General features: G+C 38.6%; 3 protein-coding genes across 4 annotated transcripts; 2 read left to right on the top strand and 1 right to left on the bottom strand.

The window, feature by feature from the left end:
* On the bottom strand, positions 1–5,665 carry uxt (ubiquitously-expressed, prefoldin-like chaperone). The gene is made up of 6 exons (XM_044350594.1): positions 5,334–5,665; positions 4,512–4,593; positions 4,187–4,254; positions 2,711–2,818; positions 2,054–2,117; positions 1–665 (listed from the first exon to the last, which is right to left on the bottom strand). The coding sequence occupies exons 1-6, from the start codon at positions 5,459–5,461 to the stop codon at positions 603–605; spliced, it is 513 nt and encodes a 170-aa protein (XP_044206529.1). The 5' UTR covers positions 5,462–5,665; the 3' UTR covers positions 1–602.
* A 2,288-nt stretch (positions 5,666–7,953) lies between these two features.
* cdk20 (cyclin-dependent kinase 20) lies at positions 7,954–13,753 on the top strand. The gene is made up of 9 exons (XM_044350554.1): positions 7,954–8,058; positions 8,976–9,115; positions 9,287–9,400; positions 9,484–9,672; positions 9,802–9,923; positions 10,819–10,881; positions 11,397–11,520; positions 12,678–12,833; positions 13,459–13,753. Exons 2-9 carry the CDS (start codon positions 9,041–9,043, stop codon positions 13,648–13,650), a joined length of 1,035 nt encoding a protein of 344 aa, XP_044206489.1. The 5' UTR covers positions 7,954–8,058; positions 8,976–9,040; the 3' UTR covers positions 13,651–13,753.
* Positions 13,754–14,929: 1,176 nt separating this feature from the next.
* On the top strand, positions 14,930–19,620 carry gata1b (GATA binding protein 1b). Of its 2 annotated transcripts, none has more exons than XM_044350567.1 (6): positions 14,930–15,137; positions 15,442–15,536; positions 16,746–17,052; positions 17,163–17,308; positions 17,749–17,874; positions 19,062–19,620. In XM_044350567.1, coding segments are annotated over exons 1-6 (912 nt in total). In that variant the 5' UTR covers positions 14,930–15,136; the 3' UTR covers positions 19,299–19,620. The 2 variants fall into 2 exon arrangements, with proteins under 2 accessions (XP_044206502.1, XP_044206503.1); XM_044350568.1 differs by having other exon boundaries at positions 17,749–17,905; positions 19,062–19,142.

The following is a 19,620-nucleotide window of genomic DNA, read 5'->3' as shown; positions in this document are numbered from 1 at the left end:
TTAGTCTCAAAAGAAAGACTTTAATCCAACAATCTTAGAAGAAACAAACTGCTTTTTAATGTGAGGAGGCGTCACAAGTAAACGTAACTTCATTCATAAAAAGGTTTGAAAACTTCTGGTTGAAATATCATTAATTTCACTTCACTGGAACTGAGGAACCAGGAGATCAGACCAAAGTACAGTATATGTTTACAGTATTTAAGGTTTGACAAAACGTCCACACACAGGAGACGATTTTAACTTCATCAGTAAAAAAACATTTTCAAACTCTCCCGCGTCCCGACTGAAGGACGTTACCGTGACGTCCAACAAAATCAAACATATAAATCAGACACACGTGCAGTTGTTCCCCTTCTGCTTCCAGTCTAAACACACGCTGGATCCGTCTACGTCTGAAACACGTGACCTCCTTCACACCAACAGTTCACCTGAAAAGAAGAATTCAGTCTCTGTGCGTCAGCTGACACATTTTTATCAAACGTCTGTGTCGATGGGAGCTGAGCAAGTGATCGGGTTCAGGTCTTTGAACGCATCTCCTGAACCGAACCGTCCTCCGGTCGTCCCTTCAGGAGTCGCAGCCGTCGTCTAACGAGTAGAAAAGTCTAGAAAACGTCTCTTCTTCTGCTCTCCGGCTGGTCCGTCAGCCCCTGCAGCTCCCTCAGACCCTGAGAGGCACATGAAGAGGAAGAGAAGAAGAAGAAGATAAGAGCCAATCAGATTTCCCATCTGCTGGTCAGCTGACTGACAGAAAAGATTTGATAAGTTTACATTTTCAGTAAAATGTTTGATTAAAATAAAAACACTGAGAGTGAATCATCTGAGTGGACTGACAGCAGCTGTTTGTCACATCTGTTTAATGTTTTCTAGCAATTTTCCCAAAATCGGATCCTTTTTCCCAAGAAAACACCTGAAAACTTTATTAACACTTCACACAACTGTTGAATGAGCTGCTGCGAATGTAAGGAGTCTTTTAATGATGGAAAGTAACTAAGTACATTTACTCAAGTACTGTACTTTGGTGCAGTTTTGAGGTACTTGTACTTTACTTGAGTATTTCTATGTGATGCTACTTTCTACATGTCAGAGGGAAATATTGTACTTTCTACTCCACTACATTTATTTGACAGCTTTAGTTACTTTTCAGATGAAGATTTGACACAATGGATAATATAACAAGCTTTTAAAATACAACACATTGTTAAAGATGAAACCAGTGGTTTCCAACCTTTTTGTCTTTTGACGTCTTACAAAAAGCAGTGTGTAGTCGGGGTCACATTTCACATGTCTATGAGTTGTTAACAGCTCCACCAAATAGTGATTTTTCCCTCTAAACTTCTCACATGCTTTCATCTTCATCAGTTCTCTGCTGTTAATTTACTGTTGACCCACATTACACTTAGGTTAGGTTCACTCAGTTTACTTTTGTGCATTACTATTAAATTACTGTTAAATTACTGTTCATCTACTTTGCATGTTTCAGTTTTTGCACACTGTGATTCTACCTCACACATTAGTTTTTGCACATTTATTATAATTATTCTACTTTATAGCAGTTTTGACCTTTTTGTTTATTTACTTCCTCTTTCATAACTGCATGTTGAGCAATTGTAACAAAGTCATTTCCCTGCAGAGATCAATGAAGTTATTCTGATTCTCATCTGATTAAATTCAGTCCAGCTGTGACCATTTTTTTTTTTTTTTTTTTTAAATAAAAGTCAAAGAAACGAAGTGCAAAAGCTGTAAAGAGAAAAAATCTGTAGGCTTTTCAGAAAAGTTCACATTTGCTGTAATTTAATTTAAAATATTTGTCATATAAATTAATTGTAGAACTTTTTCAAGCAGGCTGTTAAAAATGATGAAAATAAATCATATTTTTGATTCATTATTCAGATTTCTGTTTAAAATCAAATCCTGGGAGTGATATCTGATTACATTTAAAACACTACTGCTGATCAATGTTTGTTATTATAATCATAAAATGACATTTTAAAAGACAGAATAATTTATTATTAATAATCAATAACGTAGTCGATGATGTAAACATCAGACTGACCTCCAGCACCATCCGGATGTTGGCTTTAATCTTGGCCGAGTCTTTGGTCAGCTGATCTGTGAAGCTGAAACACACAGAGAGACACAGGATGTTAGCATGGTTAGCATCTCCCATTCATAATAATAGACATGGCTAGCATCGAGCTAACAGAGAAGGAAAAGAAGAAACTGTCTTGGGAAATGTTTTTCATCTCAATCTGACTTCATCTGCTTCTTCACTAGAGCTGCAACGATCAGCACATTAATTGATTAGATGCTTATTTTGATAATCAATTGATCTTTTGAACATTTGATTTCTTCAAGTTGTCAAATGTAGTAATTTGCTGCTTTTGTTACATGACAGTTAATTGAATATTTTGGGGGGTTTTTTTGTCATTTGTTGTGTTTTATGATACTTGTTTGCAGCTCTCGTCTATAAAGATAGACTTTGTACAAACTATCAAAACTTTATTTTAAACTCTGGTGAAGATCTGAAATGCTGCGGCTGGATTTAGTGTTGATGTGTGTAAAAATGATGAAGAGGAGCTGCAGTCAGTGTTGTTTGTTGTGCTGCTCTCTGCTGGAGGGAAACAGTTACTGCAGATATAAAAAAACATTTTAACATTAAGCTTCTCTGTCTCATTTTATTTCCTGTTGAATTCTGGGATTTCAGACTGACGCTGTGAGCTGACTCGTCTTCTTGTCGATGAAGCGCAGAGCTTCGTCGTGGTTCATCTCCACGAAGAAACCGTAACCCACCGCCACGAAGATCCTGGACGCGTCCTCGCTGAAAGGAGACAAGGAGACAAATATCATCATCAGGAGGCTGCGACTGTTTATTTAAATGATGCAGCAGGTTATGATCTGAGCTGTAGAGGTAAATAAAATCGACCAATCAGTGTCCATCTTCATCATATCATGTTTCACAGCGTCTACATGGTTCTAATTATAGATCAGTGTTTGGAATATAACAAAATAACAAAACTGACTTGTGGGGAATAAACAGTTTGACTAATAGATGAATCAGCATTTTGTTTCCTAATAACTGAAACCGTTGTGTGTTTACAACGGTTACTGAGGTCAACGACCTTTTCAAAGCTGAAAACATCATGTTAACAGAGTTGTTGTGTTAGTATCTGGATTAAACATCTGTAAGTGCTTTTATAGAAGCTTTAATCCTGTGCTTTATTGGGATGTTTGGCTCACATTTCGAGAACAGATTGTGCTTTTAAAAATATTTACAGAGCAGTAATTCATCTACATACAGCTGACAGTCAGACCTCCTGCTTTCAATGTCTTCATATCTCTACATCAGCTTTGCTGAGGAGATTTTCCAGCTTCTTACTTTGTTGTCTTTTGTCTGACAGATTATTATTTAATGCTGCGCATGTTAATGTCACATATGATTCATTCATCTGTTTCATGAAAGCAGCTCCGGTCAGCCTGCTAGCTTCAGCACGGAGGGTTTGTTTGTTTTAAACACCGGCGTAGCAGGAGAGCGGGTGGTGCTTTGTTGGTCCGTGTTGACGGTAACTGTTGTCTCCGTGTCTCATACAGAGTTCAAACAGAAAACAAAACAAGCGCTCCTAGAAGCTACAATAGAAACTGCGGTATGAGGCTGTTCTGAGCTAGCTTAGTTTGCGTAAACGCTTTTTCAGTTGACGTGCGTTTATCCTCCCGCCCTGGTCGTAGCTCTGTGCTCCTAAACTTGTGTTCAGTTCACGTCTGTTTTCAAATCAGAAATTGTTTAATGAAAAAACAACTTGATTTTCAGAAGATACTTTTATTTATCCATATATGTGCTTGATAAAAGTTTTTTCTTTTTAGCTTTTTTGATACTAAATCAACATTTTGAATAATGAGAATTGAATTTTGTGGTTATTGTGATGATGCTCCTCGTTGGTTCCTCTGTGTTTACATGTTAATTAACCAACGTGGAGCCGTTACATCTATCAGCCTCTCTTCTATCAGTCGTTAATAAGCCATTTAATTAAGAAATGTAAATGTCTGTGAGTTTAACGAACCCTGAAGGATTTTAATGTGACTTTATCTAAAGACGAGTCGAGTCTGTTCCTGTATTGATAAGTTTGTACTTCACTGTGATCAGTGATAATGATTGTGATTGATTAGTTGTGTTCGAGTGTCAGCAGCTCACACTTCAGCCTGGACGAAGAAGTTACAGCCGAGATCCACGTCTGTCTTCAGCTGCTGAGATCCCGCCTCCTGCAACGACACACGCGGTGACATCACAATGACATCACAGTGACATCACTCCCTCACCTTCATACTGAACATGTTCCTCATGTTTAAAAACGCAACAAAGACCCAAACAATTTTTAAAACCTATAACCTCCGGCTCCTCTCTTTGACAGAAAACTCAGACTCTGTAACAAATTATAATTTATTTATGTTATTTTTTAATATTTTTATGAGTGTGTGTGTGTGTGTGTGAGTGTGTGTGTGTGTGTGTGTGTGTGTACCTGCAGACTCTGGATGGTGTTCTTCAGCTGCAGGTACTGAGAGATTTTCTCATAAACAGCATCTCTCTGCTCGAACACTTTCCTGAAAAACACACAAACACACACGTTTCGTGAGCTTTAAAGTGTCACTTCTAGAGCTGCAACTAACCTTTTATTTTCATTGTTGATTAATGTTACGATGAACTGATTAGTTGCTTGGTTGAAAATGTCAGAAAAACATGGATCAGTGTTTCCTAAAACCCAAGATGATGTCCTCAAATGTCTTGTCTTATTTTCTGCATTTCTGCTGAAATCAATGTAATTGGATATGTGATTTCTGGATCGTGTTTATGGTCACGTTGGGCTTTGAGAAACATTTATATACACTTTTCACCATTTTATAGACCAAACAACTTAATCGATTAATCAAGAAAATAATCGACAGGTTAATAGATAATTACTATAATCATTAGTTGAAGCTCTAATCTGAAGGTGTCCGGTGTCACTTTAGACTCTGAGAAATTTTAACGGCAATTTTTTTTTACTATTTTCTGACATTTTATAGACAAAATAATTAATCAAGAAAATAATTAACAGATTAATTGATGACGAAAATAGTCGTTAACTGCTTGCTATTCTGAAAACTGTCTCCAGTATGTTCTGTTGATTATATAAAGATGTAAATACTCGAGTAAAGTACAAGTAACGTTACCTCTAACCTGTACTTGAGTTACTGCTCCACATACAGACTGTATAAACCATAACTACATGTTTTCTATGACACCAAATTAAACTTTTATAACATATTAAAGCCTCTGCAGTGCGTCAGTTTGTGTGTCTTACTGTAAATCTCTCTTCAGGACTTCATTGATGAAGTTTTCATACTGCTGAACCTTCTGATCCGCATTAGCATTATCGTTAGCATTATCGTTAGCATTAGCATTAGCATTAACAGGAGGAGCCATCGCCATTCGCCTATTTTCCCTTTAAAACCAAACTTTTCGTCCGAGAGGAAGATAAAGTACTGCCGCTGTAACGTGCTGAAAGTCTGACTGATCTTATGTTTAACGTCTCTGCGTCATTATCGATCCACAAACTGTTCAGATAGCATGCTGCAGCCTCATGTAAACACCTCTCTGCAGCACACCGTGAGCCCAGTTTTTCTTTCCTAGGATGGCGAAGTCATGACCCGCCCTACTCTGCCTCTGATTGGCTGATACTCGATGCCTTCGTTGTTTTGATTGGTTAGATTCAGAGGTCAGAGACGGTTCAGGAATATATGTGTATATGTTATATTGTATGTTATATGTTATATGTTATAGAGCATCTTTGATCTACTCTCTACAAAACAAAGAATAACAGTTAAAACAATAATCAAAATAGTCATAAATAAATAAAAAGGAACCGGATGAAAACAAAAATAAATAAATAACTAATACTAATATTTCTCAGATTTCCAACACTTGTCACCTGAAGACTTTTTTTTTTTTTAGAATATTACTGATATTTTGCTCTTTTTTTAGTGCATTATTTATAACTTCTCTCTTGAAACATACCTTTGGCAGCGAGATTGTTAGGGTGATAATATCAGGGTAAACCAATCAGAGGCAGAGTAGGGCGGGTCAAGACTTCGCCATCCTAGGAAAGAAAAAATAAAAGCAGCAGGTGCTGAAGCCACAGAACGAGAGTGAATAGAATATATACTAAATGACAGGTTCACATTTTTTTCCAGTGAGTCTTAAACCAGCAGTCAGGTGTCCATAGTAACAGTGAAAGAGGTTTTCCTCGCTGTAATCATTCCTCCTGTTCATACTGGATATTAAAAGATTCTTCAAATGTGTTTTCAATGGAAGTGATGGAGGATAAAATCCACAGTGTGTCCACACAGTCATTTAAAAGTCTCTGTGACGCTTATATGAGGCTTCAGCTGTCTGAGTTAGTCATATCAAGTGGATATCTGACACATTTACAGTCTTTTTAGCATCAAATTCCCTCTTTGTGTTCCCTCGGACAGTGTTTCCCTGTTGAGCTGCAGGTGGAAGTATAGTAACAAAAAGAGGGACTTTGACACTAAAAAGACTGTAACGTTGAAAGATATCTACTTGATTTGACTCATTTGGACGCTGAAGCTTCATATTAGCTTCAACTTTTAAATACATTTTTTGCACAGAAGGAGGACTGTGGATTTTGTCCTCCATCACTTCCATTGTAAGGTCATTATGAAGGGATCTTCTAATGGTCAGTATGAACAGGAGGAATGATTACAGCAAGAAATACAGCTTTAATGTTCGTTTGAGCTCCTGACTGTTGGTTTAAGACACAACTGAAAAATTATGAACCCATCCTTTACTATTTAAACATTTACATCTATGAATATACACAACAATCAATGCTGCTTACTAGAAAATCCGGGGTTTTCTCTTCCATAAGTACTCCAGCTTTAATCAGATCACATTAGAGGTTTCACTAATATATTCTTAGACAGAAGCCAGCTCTGAAATGAAAGCCTGGAGGAAAATATGCTTTACAGTCTTAATATCCCTCTCACATAATCCACAAGTTGTTGTTCTAATTAAATCTTTTATGCAAGAAGTGATTGGATGGATAGATGTCATTTGAATTTTTAAAGGTCACTTCTTTGGCTTTAGGTAGGATTGGATAAGACTCTAGTTTCACAGCTTTAGAGTTTATGCAGTATTTTAGTGTCTCCAGGTGGGATTTTAAGTAGGACATGAAGACAGTAAGGTTGGGTTTATATTTTGCAAATTTGCTGGCGTGTATGTGGAATTTAGCTGATAAAGAAATAAGATTAATAACATATATTATCTCAACAGGCATTCCATCAGCAAAAAAAACAAAACAAAACTACAAATTAAATAAATTTAATTTTGAGTTTGAGTTGAGCATCTAATGTTAGGTTTAAAAAAAGATTAAGGTCATACAAAAAAGTCTGATTAAAGGTACAGTCCCAAAAAATATGAGGTGTTGTTTAATCCGTGTTTTCTACTTGCTGTATTTATTTATTTCTCTATTTATTTTAGGTTTTCTATCTGCTTTGTTTTTTATTATTTTAGGGGGATTTTCTACCTGTCTCATTATTTTATTTTGGGGATTTTCTACCTGCCTTATTATTTTATTTTGGGGATTTTCTATCTGCCTTATTATTTTATTTTGGGGATTTTCTGCCTGCCTTCTTATTTTATTTTGGGGATTTTCTACCTGCCTTATTATTTTATTTTGGGGATTTTCTACCTGCCTTATTTTTTTATTTTGGGGATTTTTTACCTGCCTTATTATTTTATTTTGGGGATATTCTACCTGCCTTATTTTTTTATTTTGGGGATTTTCTACCTGCCTTATTATTTTATTTTGGGGGTTTTCTACCTGCCTTATTTTTTGGGGGGGGGGATTTTCTACCTGCCTTATTATTTTATTTTGGGGATTTTCTAGCTGCTCTGGTTCTGTAGCTGTTAATGTCGTGACGTCACTGTAAACAAACATGGCTGACCGCTGGAAGCTCTGTAGTTAACATCAAACGCTTATTTTAAACTGTTCTTCATGGGAACAAGTATGTATTTCTTTTATAAAATACTTATATTTATGGCTCTCTAGTTTGTGTCAGACACATGTGTCGCGAGCGTCACCTGCCGCTGTTTCGATCAGACGATACTTGTCGTTGAATTTGACGTGCTAGCAGAGTTAGCTTAGCTAGCATGTTACCAAGGCAACGTTAGCCAACAGTTAGCAAGCTCAACTCTGGAGCTGATGGTGTTTCCCCTAAAAGTCGATTATTCTTCATAAGATGTTGGTTATTTGTCGATGTCTGACATGCCGAATTAAAGAACACTTTAATAGTTTTAAAGGGTTCGAAGTAACGATTAATAAATGTCTATATTATTGAGCTGATAAGCGGAACATAAATTAATTGCCAGATTTATGAACAGAGTTCGTGGTTCGCTCCAGTTAATCTGCTTCTCCGAGTCATTGACAAATGACAACAAATGACTATACTGGTGTTTTTATATTTCATGAGATATTATCTACACATTAAAAATACTTTTCAATCGTTGCTGACTATTTTTCTAAACAAACAGACCGCTATCATTTTTAATGTCGGTGTTTTCTTGTCAGGAGTCAAATCACAGAGTTTTAACAGAACTTCTCCTGCAGAACATCTGAAGAATAAGTTAATTTTAGGTCTGATTTGTCAGAAAATAACATAACTGAATAAGGAATAAAGTAGAACATTTCTGCTAGTCAACTTTATATTTATATTTTCTCCTTCTGACTACAAGAGAATTAAATTCAGTTACAGAGGAATTAAACCAGTTTCTGCTCAGTTTGCTCAAAGATCCTCTTGCAGGAAACAGAGTGAGAGTGTGTTTGCTGTCTGAACACAAACAGCCCTTAAAGAACTTTAACTGAATTAAATACCATATCAAATGAGTGTTGAAATGAAATTAAAACATCTCACCAAACCCTCAGCACTGGGACAGTTGACTGGTTAAACAGCCAGCAGTGATCCAGGGTGAAGCAGTGTTGGTGAAGACATGGAGCAGTACAGTATCCTGGGTCGGGTTGGAGAAGGAGCCCACGGCATCGTCTTCAAGGCCAAACACATTGAGGTAAATCTGCTGCCCAAAAAGCCCAAACACAATCAAAGATTACTTTTGTTTTTCAGCTGAAAAGCCATATATCTTCTACCCTTACATGTTTTAAAACCTGTGCAAACGACTCAGCATTGATGTATCAATGACTGATGTATTGATCATGATGTATTGGATGTTGTTGATCAGACTGGAGAGACGGTGGCGCTGAAGAAAGTAGCTCTGAGGAGGCTGGAGGACGGGATCCCCAACCAGGCACTGAGGGAGATCAAGGCCCTGCAGGAGATCGAGGACAACCAGCACGTGAGTACCAGAGGACGCCGTGTCGAGGTCAGAGGTCAGAGGTCAATGTCACACTCATTCCTCCTCTTCCTCCTCCTCCTCAGGTGGTAAAGCTGAAGGACGTCTTCCCTCACGGCACGGGCTTCGTGTTGGTTTTTGACTTCATGCTGTCCGACCTCTCTGAGGTCATCAGGAACTCTCAGCGACCTCTGACCCCGGCTCAGGTCAAAGGTTACATGATGATGCTGCTGAAGGGCGTGGCCTTCCTGCATCACAACAACATCATGCACCGGGTGAGAACGTCATTTCCTCTCTGAGCGGAGTTTCTGTTCCTGTGGTCCTTCGGAATAATAAAAGCCCTGATGTGTGTGTGTGTGTGTGTGTGTGTGTGTGTGTGTGTGTGTGTGTGTGTGTGTGTGTAGGACCTGAAGCCAGCGAACCTCCTCATCAGCTCGTCAGGTCATCTGAAGATCGCTGACTTCGGTCTGGCCAGACTGTTCAGTGAGCGGGGAGACAGACTGTACAGCCACCAGGTGGCCACCAGGTACAGACAGCAGCTGACTCATTCACTTCAATGAGACAGCGGAGCTGCAGCTGCAGAGGGCTGCAGCAGAAAAACATCCAGCAAAAAAGTTTAATCTGAATGAATTTATGCTGCAAAACAATATTCATTCATTCTAAAGTGGCTCGTACGAGTGATTTCAGAGAATTTGTCACGTTCACCAATTTTCTTAGAAATTTCTCTGAAGACTGAACAACGTTGACGAGTTCAGAGCTGTCGAAAGACGAACACACAGTCTGACTTTCTTCACACGAGGAAAAATACTCATCTGACCTGAAATCATGATGTCTTTATCTGAATCTAGAGTGTAAATGTGAAACAGTTTCCTGATGTGCTGATGTTTATATCAGTAGTAAACAGGTGTCTCTCTGTCCAGCAGCATGTTGTGTTACAGCTGACAGTGTAACATCACCTGCTGTAATATTCTCTCCTCTAATATCTCTGTGACGGTCACATGACCTCCTGTCATATGAGTCACGGAGCGCTTTGCTTTAGAGAGATGTTTTTTTAGCTTCTAACTTCATGTCAAAGCGTTCCCTCTTTAATCCCGTCACAGTGCGGCGCTGCTCTGATGGATTCGTATTTTCAATTTTTTTCAGCTCCTCTAACACGATTACTGATGATGATAAACGTGTCTGCTGGTTTCTGACAGCAGCAACCTCAAATTCTTATTTTCAGTCTTTGGGAACATTTTTATGAATGAAATTTGCCCACAAACAGAGCAGAGCAGGTCACCAGGGACAGATCTATGCATCATATTACCCAAGTAGTCCGGGGCGAGTCTATGAACCGGTATTGTCTTTAAACAGAACCATGTGTGGATCTGCCGTCCACATCTGTTTTTGAGCTCTGCAGTGTTTCCTGTGTGTGTGTTCAGGTGGTACAGAGCTCCGGAGCTGCTGTACGGAGCCAGAAAGTACGACGAGGGAGTCGACCTGTGGTGAGAAAACTACTGTTACTACTCATCTTTATAATGATCCTGCTCATACTGCTGCTATTGAAGGGTTTAGGTTTGAAATCTGGGGCTTTACTGTATATTAACAAACAAAACAACAGTCTTAATGTTGTCAATAAGTCTAACTAAGACTCAGAAATCTGACCTAAATTGCTTAATTATTACACTTTTTTGTGATTTGTGGTTACCTGCAGAGATCAATACTGAGTCTATGACTTCAAAACTCTTCACACAGTCGACACAACAGCAACAATTATGGAGCGAACTGTGACACATTTGCATTGTTTTCACAGATAATAAACATAGTTTTAGGGTTTGGTGTCATCATTATAATATCAGGTAAGATGTGAGGTGGAGTTAAAAACATCTTTTCAGTGTTGAGAGATGAGCAGCAGAGGGCAGCAACAGTCTGAAGTCACAGCTTTACAGACTGAAGCACTGATATGACTGTGTGTGTGTGTGTGTGTGTGTGTGTGTGTGTGTGTGTGTGTGTGTTTCAGGGCTGTTGGTTGTATTTTCGGGGAGCTGTTGAACTCGTCTCCTCTGTTCCCTGGAGAGAATGACATTGAACAGCTCTGCTGCGTCCTCAGAGTGCTCGGGACGCCAACACAGGACAGCTGGCCTGTAAGACACACAGACACACACACACACACACACACACACACACACACACACACACACACACAGCCTTAAAATTCATACAGTTGTCTGAAGAGATGCTCATTTTCATCCGAAACATCTTCAATTAACCGAAACAATGATCATTTTGTCCATAAAATGTCAGAAAATAGTGAAAATTGCCTGTTATAATTTTGTAGAGATCATGGAAACGTCCAACACATCAACTGTATCCAAATATATTCAGTTTACTATCATATATGACTCAGAAAAGTATCAAATCGTCACATTTGAGAAGCTGAAACCAGCAAATATTTGGACATTTTTGCTTAGAAAATGACTAAAACAATGAATCGATTATTAAAATAGTTGCTGTTTAATTTTATGTTGATTGATTGATCTCTTAACTAAACTGTAGTCCAAAAACACACATTTCTTTATATTTCATATTTGTCTTAATAAAGAGTCTCCACGGATTTATTATTTCACGTCTGAAACATCATCAGACTCATGATGGACAGTAAATCTCTGCTGCAGAACCAGAAACATCGTCTTCTTTATTATAGTCTTTTTTATTTTATTACACATTCTTCTTCTTTCTGGTGAAAACCTGCTGCCTACGTTACCCACAATGCACCTGGAGATTGTAGTGTGTTATGCTAGTAGCGGCTAATGTAGCCTGGAGCTGCTACCCAAACATAACAGACCCGATCCAAGATATAGTCGACCTGAACGCAGAGAGAACACAAACACCGGCAGCAGCCTGATGTTATATCAATTAATTCGATCAATTAACAAGCAGCCGCAGTGGGAAAGAGCAGCTATATTATAATAATGATGCCCTAAGAACAAATGTAAAGTCATAGAAATGAAAATGATTTGTTTATATGCTTCAAACACACATTTATAACAGATAACCTGTACCAACAATAAAACCTTCTGTAGCCAACTAGATGATAGACAGACAAAGGATGTTCTAACCTATTTACTCTTTATTTTATTTAATATAAATTAATAATAAATGTAATATCTGTGAATCAAATTCCAAAATTCATTTAACAGCAAATCTTGTAGACGACTGATTTTCCTAAAATAATCCTGACTGATGTTTTAAAACACACTTGAAACGTTGTGAACCTTTAATGTTCTCTCTCTCTCTGAAGGAGATCGTTGAGCTGCCAGATTACAATAAAATCACCTTTAAGGAGAATCCAGCGATCCCATTGGAGGAGATCGTCCCTGACACCTGCCCCCAAGCCGTCGACCTGCTCTACAAGTTCCTGGTTTATCCGTCCAAACAGCGCTGCTCAGCCCGGCAGGTAGGAAACAGGAAGTGAAGTTCAGGATTCAGAAAGAGGAGTTCCTCAGGGTTCAATCCTAGGTCCCCAATTCTTTCTGTTTTTCTCACCAGTTGATCATAAATCTCTCAGCTCCCAAAGTCTTAAAGTTCTTCATGACTACTAACAAGTTTCAAACTGTGATTTACAAAATCCACCAACTAAAACCATGTAAACAGGAAGTGACTGTAGCATCACAAACTCCAAAAATAAGAGTTTTAGGAGCCAAAAGATAAAATAAAGTGACTGTAGGTGAAATATACAGTACCAGTCAAAAGTTTGGAATTTGTACTGTATGTGTTTCAGATTTAGTCGTATTGATGCAGTTTACAGTGAGAGAGAAATATCTGATTATGCTAAGCTAACTGACGTTATTTGGTCATTTAGTTGAACGTTATTGGTTCAATAATTTAAGGTATTTCGTATTTTTTCTGTGAAATGTAAAGGTCAAGTTTTAATTTAGTGAATATAAGGCATCACTTCCTGTAACTGAACAGTCTCAACTCAGGTGAGATGATCTGAAAAGCACCTAGCTTACTGTTTGACTGATTAATTGATTACTACATGTATTGATTGACGTATTGGCTGTTCATTGGTTCTCCTGCAGGCTCTTCTCCATCCGTACTTCTTCTCCTCTCCTCTTCCTGCTCACCACTCGGAGCTGCCCATCCCTCAGAGGGGGGGTCGACCGCCCCGCCAGCGTCTTCAGGCTCCGCCCACTGACTTCTCAGTGGACCTGCCCCTGCAAAACAGCGTGGTAGACCCCGCGCTGCTGCAGGGACACGCCTCCTGTCTCTGACTGATCAACCAATCATGTTTACTCTTATATATTACATACATATCTGTTTTAATTTATTCACTTTTGCACTCTAACCTGCTTTAATAAAGAAGCTGTTCTCACACTTCCTGTTGCTCTTCAGTGTCTCAAAATAATAATTAAATCAAAATTATTATATATATTTGTCCCTCCATAAATAAAGACAACTGTAGCAACGAAGAGGACTGAATGAAGTGTTCAAGTCTGTCTTAAAACAACAACAACAACCTGCTTCGATTTCAGAGACCTTTGTTGCACGTCACATCCATCTCTCTCCCCTTGTTTCCTGTCTGCCTCTTCACTGTCCAATAAAGGCAAAACTGCAAAAAAAAAATCTAAAAAAAAGCTAATATGAAGCTTCAGCGTCCAAATGAGTCATGTCAAGTAGATATCTTTCAACGTTACAGTCTTTTTAGTGCCAAAGTCCCTCTTTTTGTTACTACCACCTGCAGCTCAACAGGGAAACACTGTCCGAGGAAACACAAAGAGGGAATTTGATGCTAAAAAGTGTAAATGTGTCAGATATCCACTTGATATGACTAACTCAGACTGATGAAGCTGAATAGAAGCTTCACATCAACTTTTAAATGACTGTGTGGACACACTGTGGATTTTATCCTCCATCACTAACATTGAAAGCACATTTGAAGGATCTTTTAATATCCAGTATGAACAGGAGGAATGATTACAGCGAGGAAAACCTCTTTCACTGTTACTATGGACACCTGACTGTTGGTTTAAGACACTTGAAAAACTGTGAATTTATCCTTTAAGACGGCAGAGATGACAACTATAAAGTTGAGGGAAAAAAAGACTTTAGAAGATGGTGTTGAGGAATTTTAATGATATGCACAAAACCGAGTTATTGTGACCTACAGTCATTCTGAGTCATTTAGTTTTTATATGCTAAAAAAAACCTGTTGTTCAACTGTTAAAGACACAAAGATTTCAGCTTCTTAAACTGCTGCAAGTGAAACCTGTTTTTCCTTAAATATGGAAAACAAACTCCAGGAACACATTTTTATTTCTTCATAAAGACAGATAAAAGTGAGATATTGCTCAGATAAAATGTAAAATCCTCCTCCACTCAGAAATATGTTTTTCTTCCTGTTCTTGCATTTGGATGTTTGAGCTTCACTGTGCAGAATGATGTATGTGCAGAGTCTCACATTATTATTATTATCATTATTATTATTATTATTATTATTATCATCTCAAACATACATGTTTTTGTTACAAGCAGAATCTTTTCATATGTCTTAATACATGTATGGAGGGGATCTTTAAAGTAAAAAATTTCAGTCAACACCAGTTTCACCCTTCAATATTTTAAAAAAAGAGCTGAAAAAGTGTGGGAGGTGCCAAACACTTCCTCTTTCTCCTCTTTCTCCTCCTGTTGTCTGTCAGCTTGGAGCAGCAGTCAGAGACGTAAACTGTTATAAGACAGAGACAGACTGAGCAGCTCGTCAGTGAGTATCATCATCATCACTGCACTTTAATGTGTTTCTATTTATTCTCTGCAGATGTTTTTTTTTCTCGCAGCTTTTGTGACCAAATCGTTGATTTTGGTTCGTAAAACATTTTTTTCTGATTTGATGCTGATGTTTTTCAGCTGAGCGTTTAAAGTTAGTTTTATCTTTAGTATCTAAAGTGTCTTTAATTTGTTAATTAATTCATTGTTTTATTCATTCGGCGAGTAAAGGAGTAGAAATGTTCTGCGTTAAATCTCTTTTTCTCTCCCCCCCCCCCCACCCCTCCTCGCCTGACCCTCAGTGATGATGATGATGATGTCAGATTGTTCGCAGCCAGCTGATTGGTCGTCCGCTGTTGCAACAACCAGATCAGAAACATCAAGACTCTTCACAAAGGTTAGAAGGATCATCACTGCTACACTGCTGCTACTAACTGCACTTTATTACTACTATTACTGCTTCATTTACTGCAGCTACCGTCACAGTAAAACTAAAAAAAATATCAGTTTGATACTGAAATTGTTGGGTTTTTTTCCCAGTTGTGACATCTCACTGGGCGGCTATTCAAACTGACTCATTCAAATTGTGTAATTTAACATTTTTTAGTTAAAAAAATAAAGAAAATTCCACCTTAAAAGAGCTTTTTTTCATAAAAACTTTAACTGAGGCAAAAAAAAGCTCATTAATCTGTAAATAAAACAGATTTCATCTCTTTTGACCCTTTTGGTGCAAAGAAAGGGAAGAAAATCGAGACTGATCGGACTAAACATGAGATTATATTTATGTGTCATCAACTGAGAATCATTTCTGGATGAAACTGTTGAACTTTAAAGGTGCAGCATATATACGACTACACGTCGCACTGGAGCAGCAGCATCTCAGTCCCAAAACAAATGTGTTTGTCATTTACTCAGTAAAGTTGGAAAAAAGAAAAGCTGCATCTGAACACAGCTCAGAAAACTCAGATCAAACTGTCAAACTACAGCAGCGCTGATCAAATGTGAGTCATGATTCTTTTACTGCATTATCTATTTCTGCCTCAAATGTTTGCAGAAACATATTTTTAGTGAACTGTTTATCTTTAATATGAGAAAGTTTGTGACCCGGCCGTCATGTTGATGACGCTCCAACATTTTTCAGCAACAGCCACTCAGTGTTTTTACATTCTTTAATTATCTGTATATGTTATGAGATCGTTCTTATTGTTGGTTGCAGGCTGGATTCACATTCACTCACTGGAGGGATTGACAGGAAGTGATGCATTACTATTTGTAATTTGATCTCATTAATATCAGCCTCAGTCTTTGCTCTACTGCAGTCGTATCAGAGCTGGTTAATTAAGCTAATGCTACTGCTAACACAACATGTCCTACTGCTGCTGCTTCACATTAAAACATGTCAACTGGACAAACACAGGATGGCTTTTATTGTGAAGCAGTCACAGGAAACACAATGTATTTGTCACCGAGGTTAATGGGAATATAACTTTTGACAGATATGATGCAGACCGTGCAGCTCTAAACGCATTAACTTGTTATTTTTGAAGCATTGGAAGCTTTTTTTTTTTCAGCGTGTGCAATTTAATTCTCCACTTCTTCCTCTCAGGTTAACTCCGCCCCCTCACACACCTTCCTCCAATCACCAAGGACGTCACATGAGGCCAGTTATGAGGTCATTAATCCCTCTCTCTGGTTGGACGACTCCGGCTGTCAGTCACTGAGCTCTGCATATATCCCGCCTCCTCTCTCCTTGTATGGTGATCCTGCTTTGACCCCGCCCCCCACTTGTCTCCTCCCCTCCTCCACGCCGGGATGGACCAGTTACTATGGCAACCCTTACACTTCATCCTCCTCCTCTTCTGGTGATTGGGCATCACCTGTCAGTGTGCCGTGGGGGCGGGGCAACATACCAGGTGAGATATCTACCTGTCCGTCTGAGCTGCTGCTGTCTGTTTAAGAGGTTTTATTCACTGTGTGTTTCATCTGTGTGTGTGTGTGTGTGTGTGTGTGTGTGTGTGTTCAGAGCAGCGTGAGTGTGTGAGCTGTGGGACGAGCAGCGCCCCCCTGTGGATGAGAAACACCACTGGATATCACCTGTGTAACACCTGCAGCTTCCAACAGAAAACCAACAGACACAACAGACCACTGCTGAGGCCGAAGAAGAGAACTGTGAGACAACAATAATAATAATAATTAATATTGATAATAATTAATAATAGTAATAGTGTAATAGGATATTAAGAGCATAATGAATGAAAAGTAATATCTTTAAGCATTTTAATGTGTTCTGACTTTAAAGGGTTTTATTGCGGTAAAACAAATGTACTAAACATGAAAGTTGTTTTTTCAATTAAGAGAAAAATTCAGGAAGTCTTTAATGCTATTTTGCAAATCCTGAAGGTTTTTATTAGCCCTTAGATTAATACTGGTTGAAGTTATAATCCTTTAGATGTCAGTTCTAGATGATTTACAGTAAACACTGGTTGATGAGCTACTTCATCAGAAAATTCAGTAGATATTTCCGATCATGAATATAATCAAAAAGAGGTTTGATCTCATGAAAATCTAACAGATTATAACTTTCAGCTGTTTCATGTGTTTATTTTCAGACTGTGACTCAGAGAAAAGGAACTCAGTGTGTGAACTGTCTGACAGCAACAACAACTCTGTGGAGGAGAAACTCTGCAGGAGAACCAGTGTGCAACGCCTGCGGACTCTACTACAAACTACACCAGGTACTGCAAACTCTACTACAAACTACACCAGGTACTGCAAACTGTACTACAAACTGCACCAGGTACTGCAAACTGTACTACAAACTGTACCAGGTACTGCAAACTGTACTAGAAACTGCACCAGGCACTACAAACTGTACTATAAAATTGCACCAGGTCCTGCAAACTGTACTACAAACTGGACCAGTTACTGCAAACTATACGACAAACTGCACCAGGTACTGGAAACTGTACTGCAAACTGCACCAGGTACTGCAAACTGTACTACAAACTGCACCAGGTACTGCTAATTGTACTACAAACTGTACCAGGTACTGCAAACTCTACTACAAACTGCACCAGGTACTGCAAACCGCACCAGGTACTGCAAACTGTATGACAAACTGCACCAGGTACTGCAAACTGCACCAGGTACTGCAAACTGTAGGACAAACTGCACTCAGTACAAAAACTGTACTGCAAACTACACTGGGTACTACAAATTGTACTACAAACTACACCAGGTACTGCACACTGTACGACAAACTTCACTCAGTACTACAAACTGTACTACAAACTGCACTGGGTACTACAAACTGTATCAGGTACTGCAAACTAAAACAGGTACTATACAGTATACTACAAACTACACCAGGTACTATAAACTTGAGTGCAAATTACAGCAGGTACTACAAACTGTACTATGAACTACACCAGGTACTATAAACTATACCATAAAGTACATCAGATACTATAAATTATACTATAAACTACACCAGGTACTATAAACTATACTATAAACTACACCAAGTACTATAAACTGTACTATAAATTACATCAGGTACTATAAACTATACTGCAAACTACACGAGGTACTATAAATTATACTATAAACTACACCAGGTACTGCAGACTCCAGTATATGGCCATAAGTATGTGGACACTCCTCAGTTGCGGTGGAGGGGAGTCTGTCCTGAGCTCCATCCAACACTGTTGAGATGAGCTGCAGCTGTGTGTCAGATCCTCACTGATCTGCTGTCTGACTCAATCTGCAGGTTCCAACATCTGGAGGAAAGACTGACAGCAGGAGTGTGGAGGCTGTCAGAGCTGCACATTAATGAACATGGAGCCACATGTTACACTGTCGCACATGTATGTAGTATGACTCCAGGAACCAGATGCCATTGAATGCTCCTCCTGTTTTTCAGGTCAACAGACCGCTGACGATGAAGAAAGACGGAATCCAAACCAGAAACCGTAAAATGACCAATAAGAACAAGAGGAGCAGAAAAGCTGACCAATCAGAGACTGAGCTGTCCAGCCTGGTCAGGCCCCCGTTTCCTGCTGGAACTATTTCTTGTTGCCCACTGATCATGTCTGACTGTATGTGCTGTGCAGGAGACGCTGCACAGAGGCACTGGGCGGATGGATACACTGATGTTTGACAGGAAATATTTCCAGCATGTAACTTTATCTTTTGAGCTTATTTTTACTGTCTGTGGTTTTATCTCTGCAGATTTGGAATATTTTTTTTTACATTTCTTTGATAATAAAATTGCTGGATCATTCCACCTGCTATGCCACCTTTAATTACTCTCCTGTCATGTTGTATAAGTGTGCAGTTCTTCTTTTCTTCCATGAGATTTTTTCTGTGTTGTGTTTTATTCATCTCCCTGTAACTGAAAACATATCACATTTGGGTTTTTTTTGTTTTGTTAATAATGGTCTTTGTGTGCAAGTATTGATTTGTATATCTGTCAGATAAAC

Source organism: Thunnus albacares, chromosome 5 (assembly GCF_914725855.1).
Source record: "Thunnus albacares chromosome 5, fThuAlb1.1, whole genome shotgun sequence".
In the NCBI taxonomy this organism is placed as follows: domain Eukaryota; kingdom Metazoa; phylum Chordata; class Actinopteri; order Scombriformes; family Scombridae; genus Thunnus; species Thunnus albacares.
This window is presented reverse-complemented; position numbering and strand designations above follow the sequence as displayed.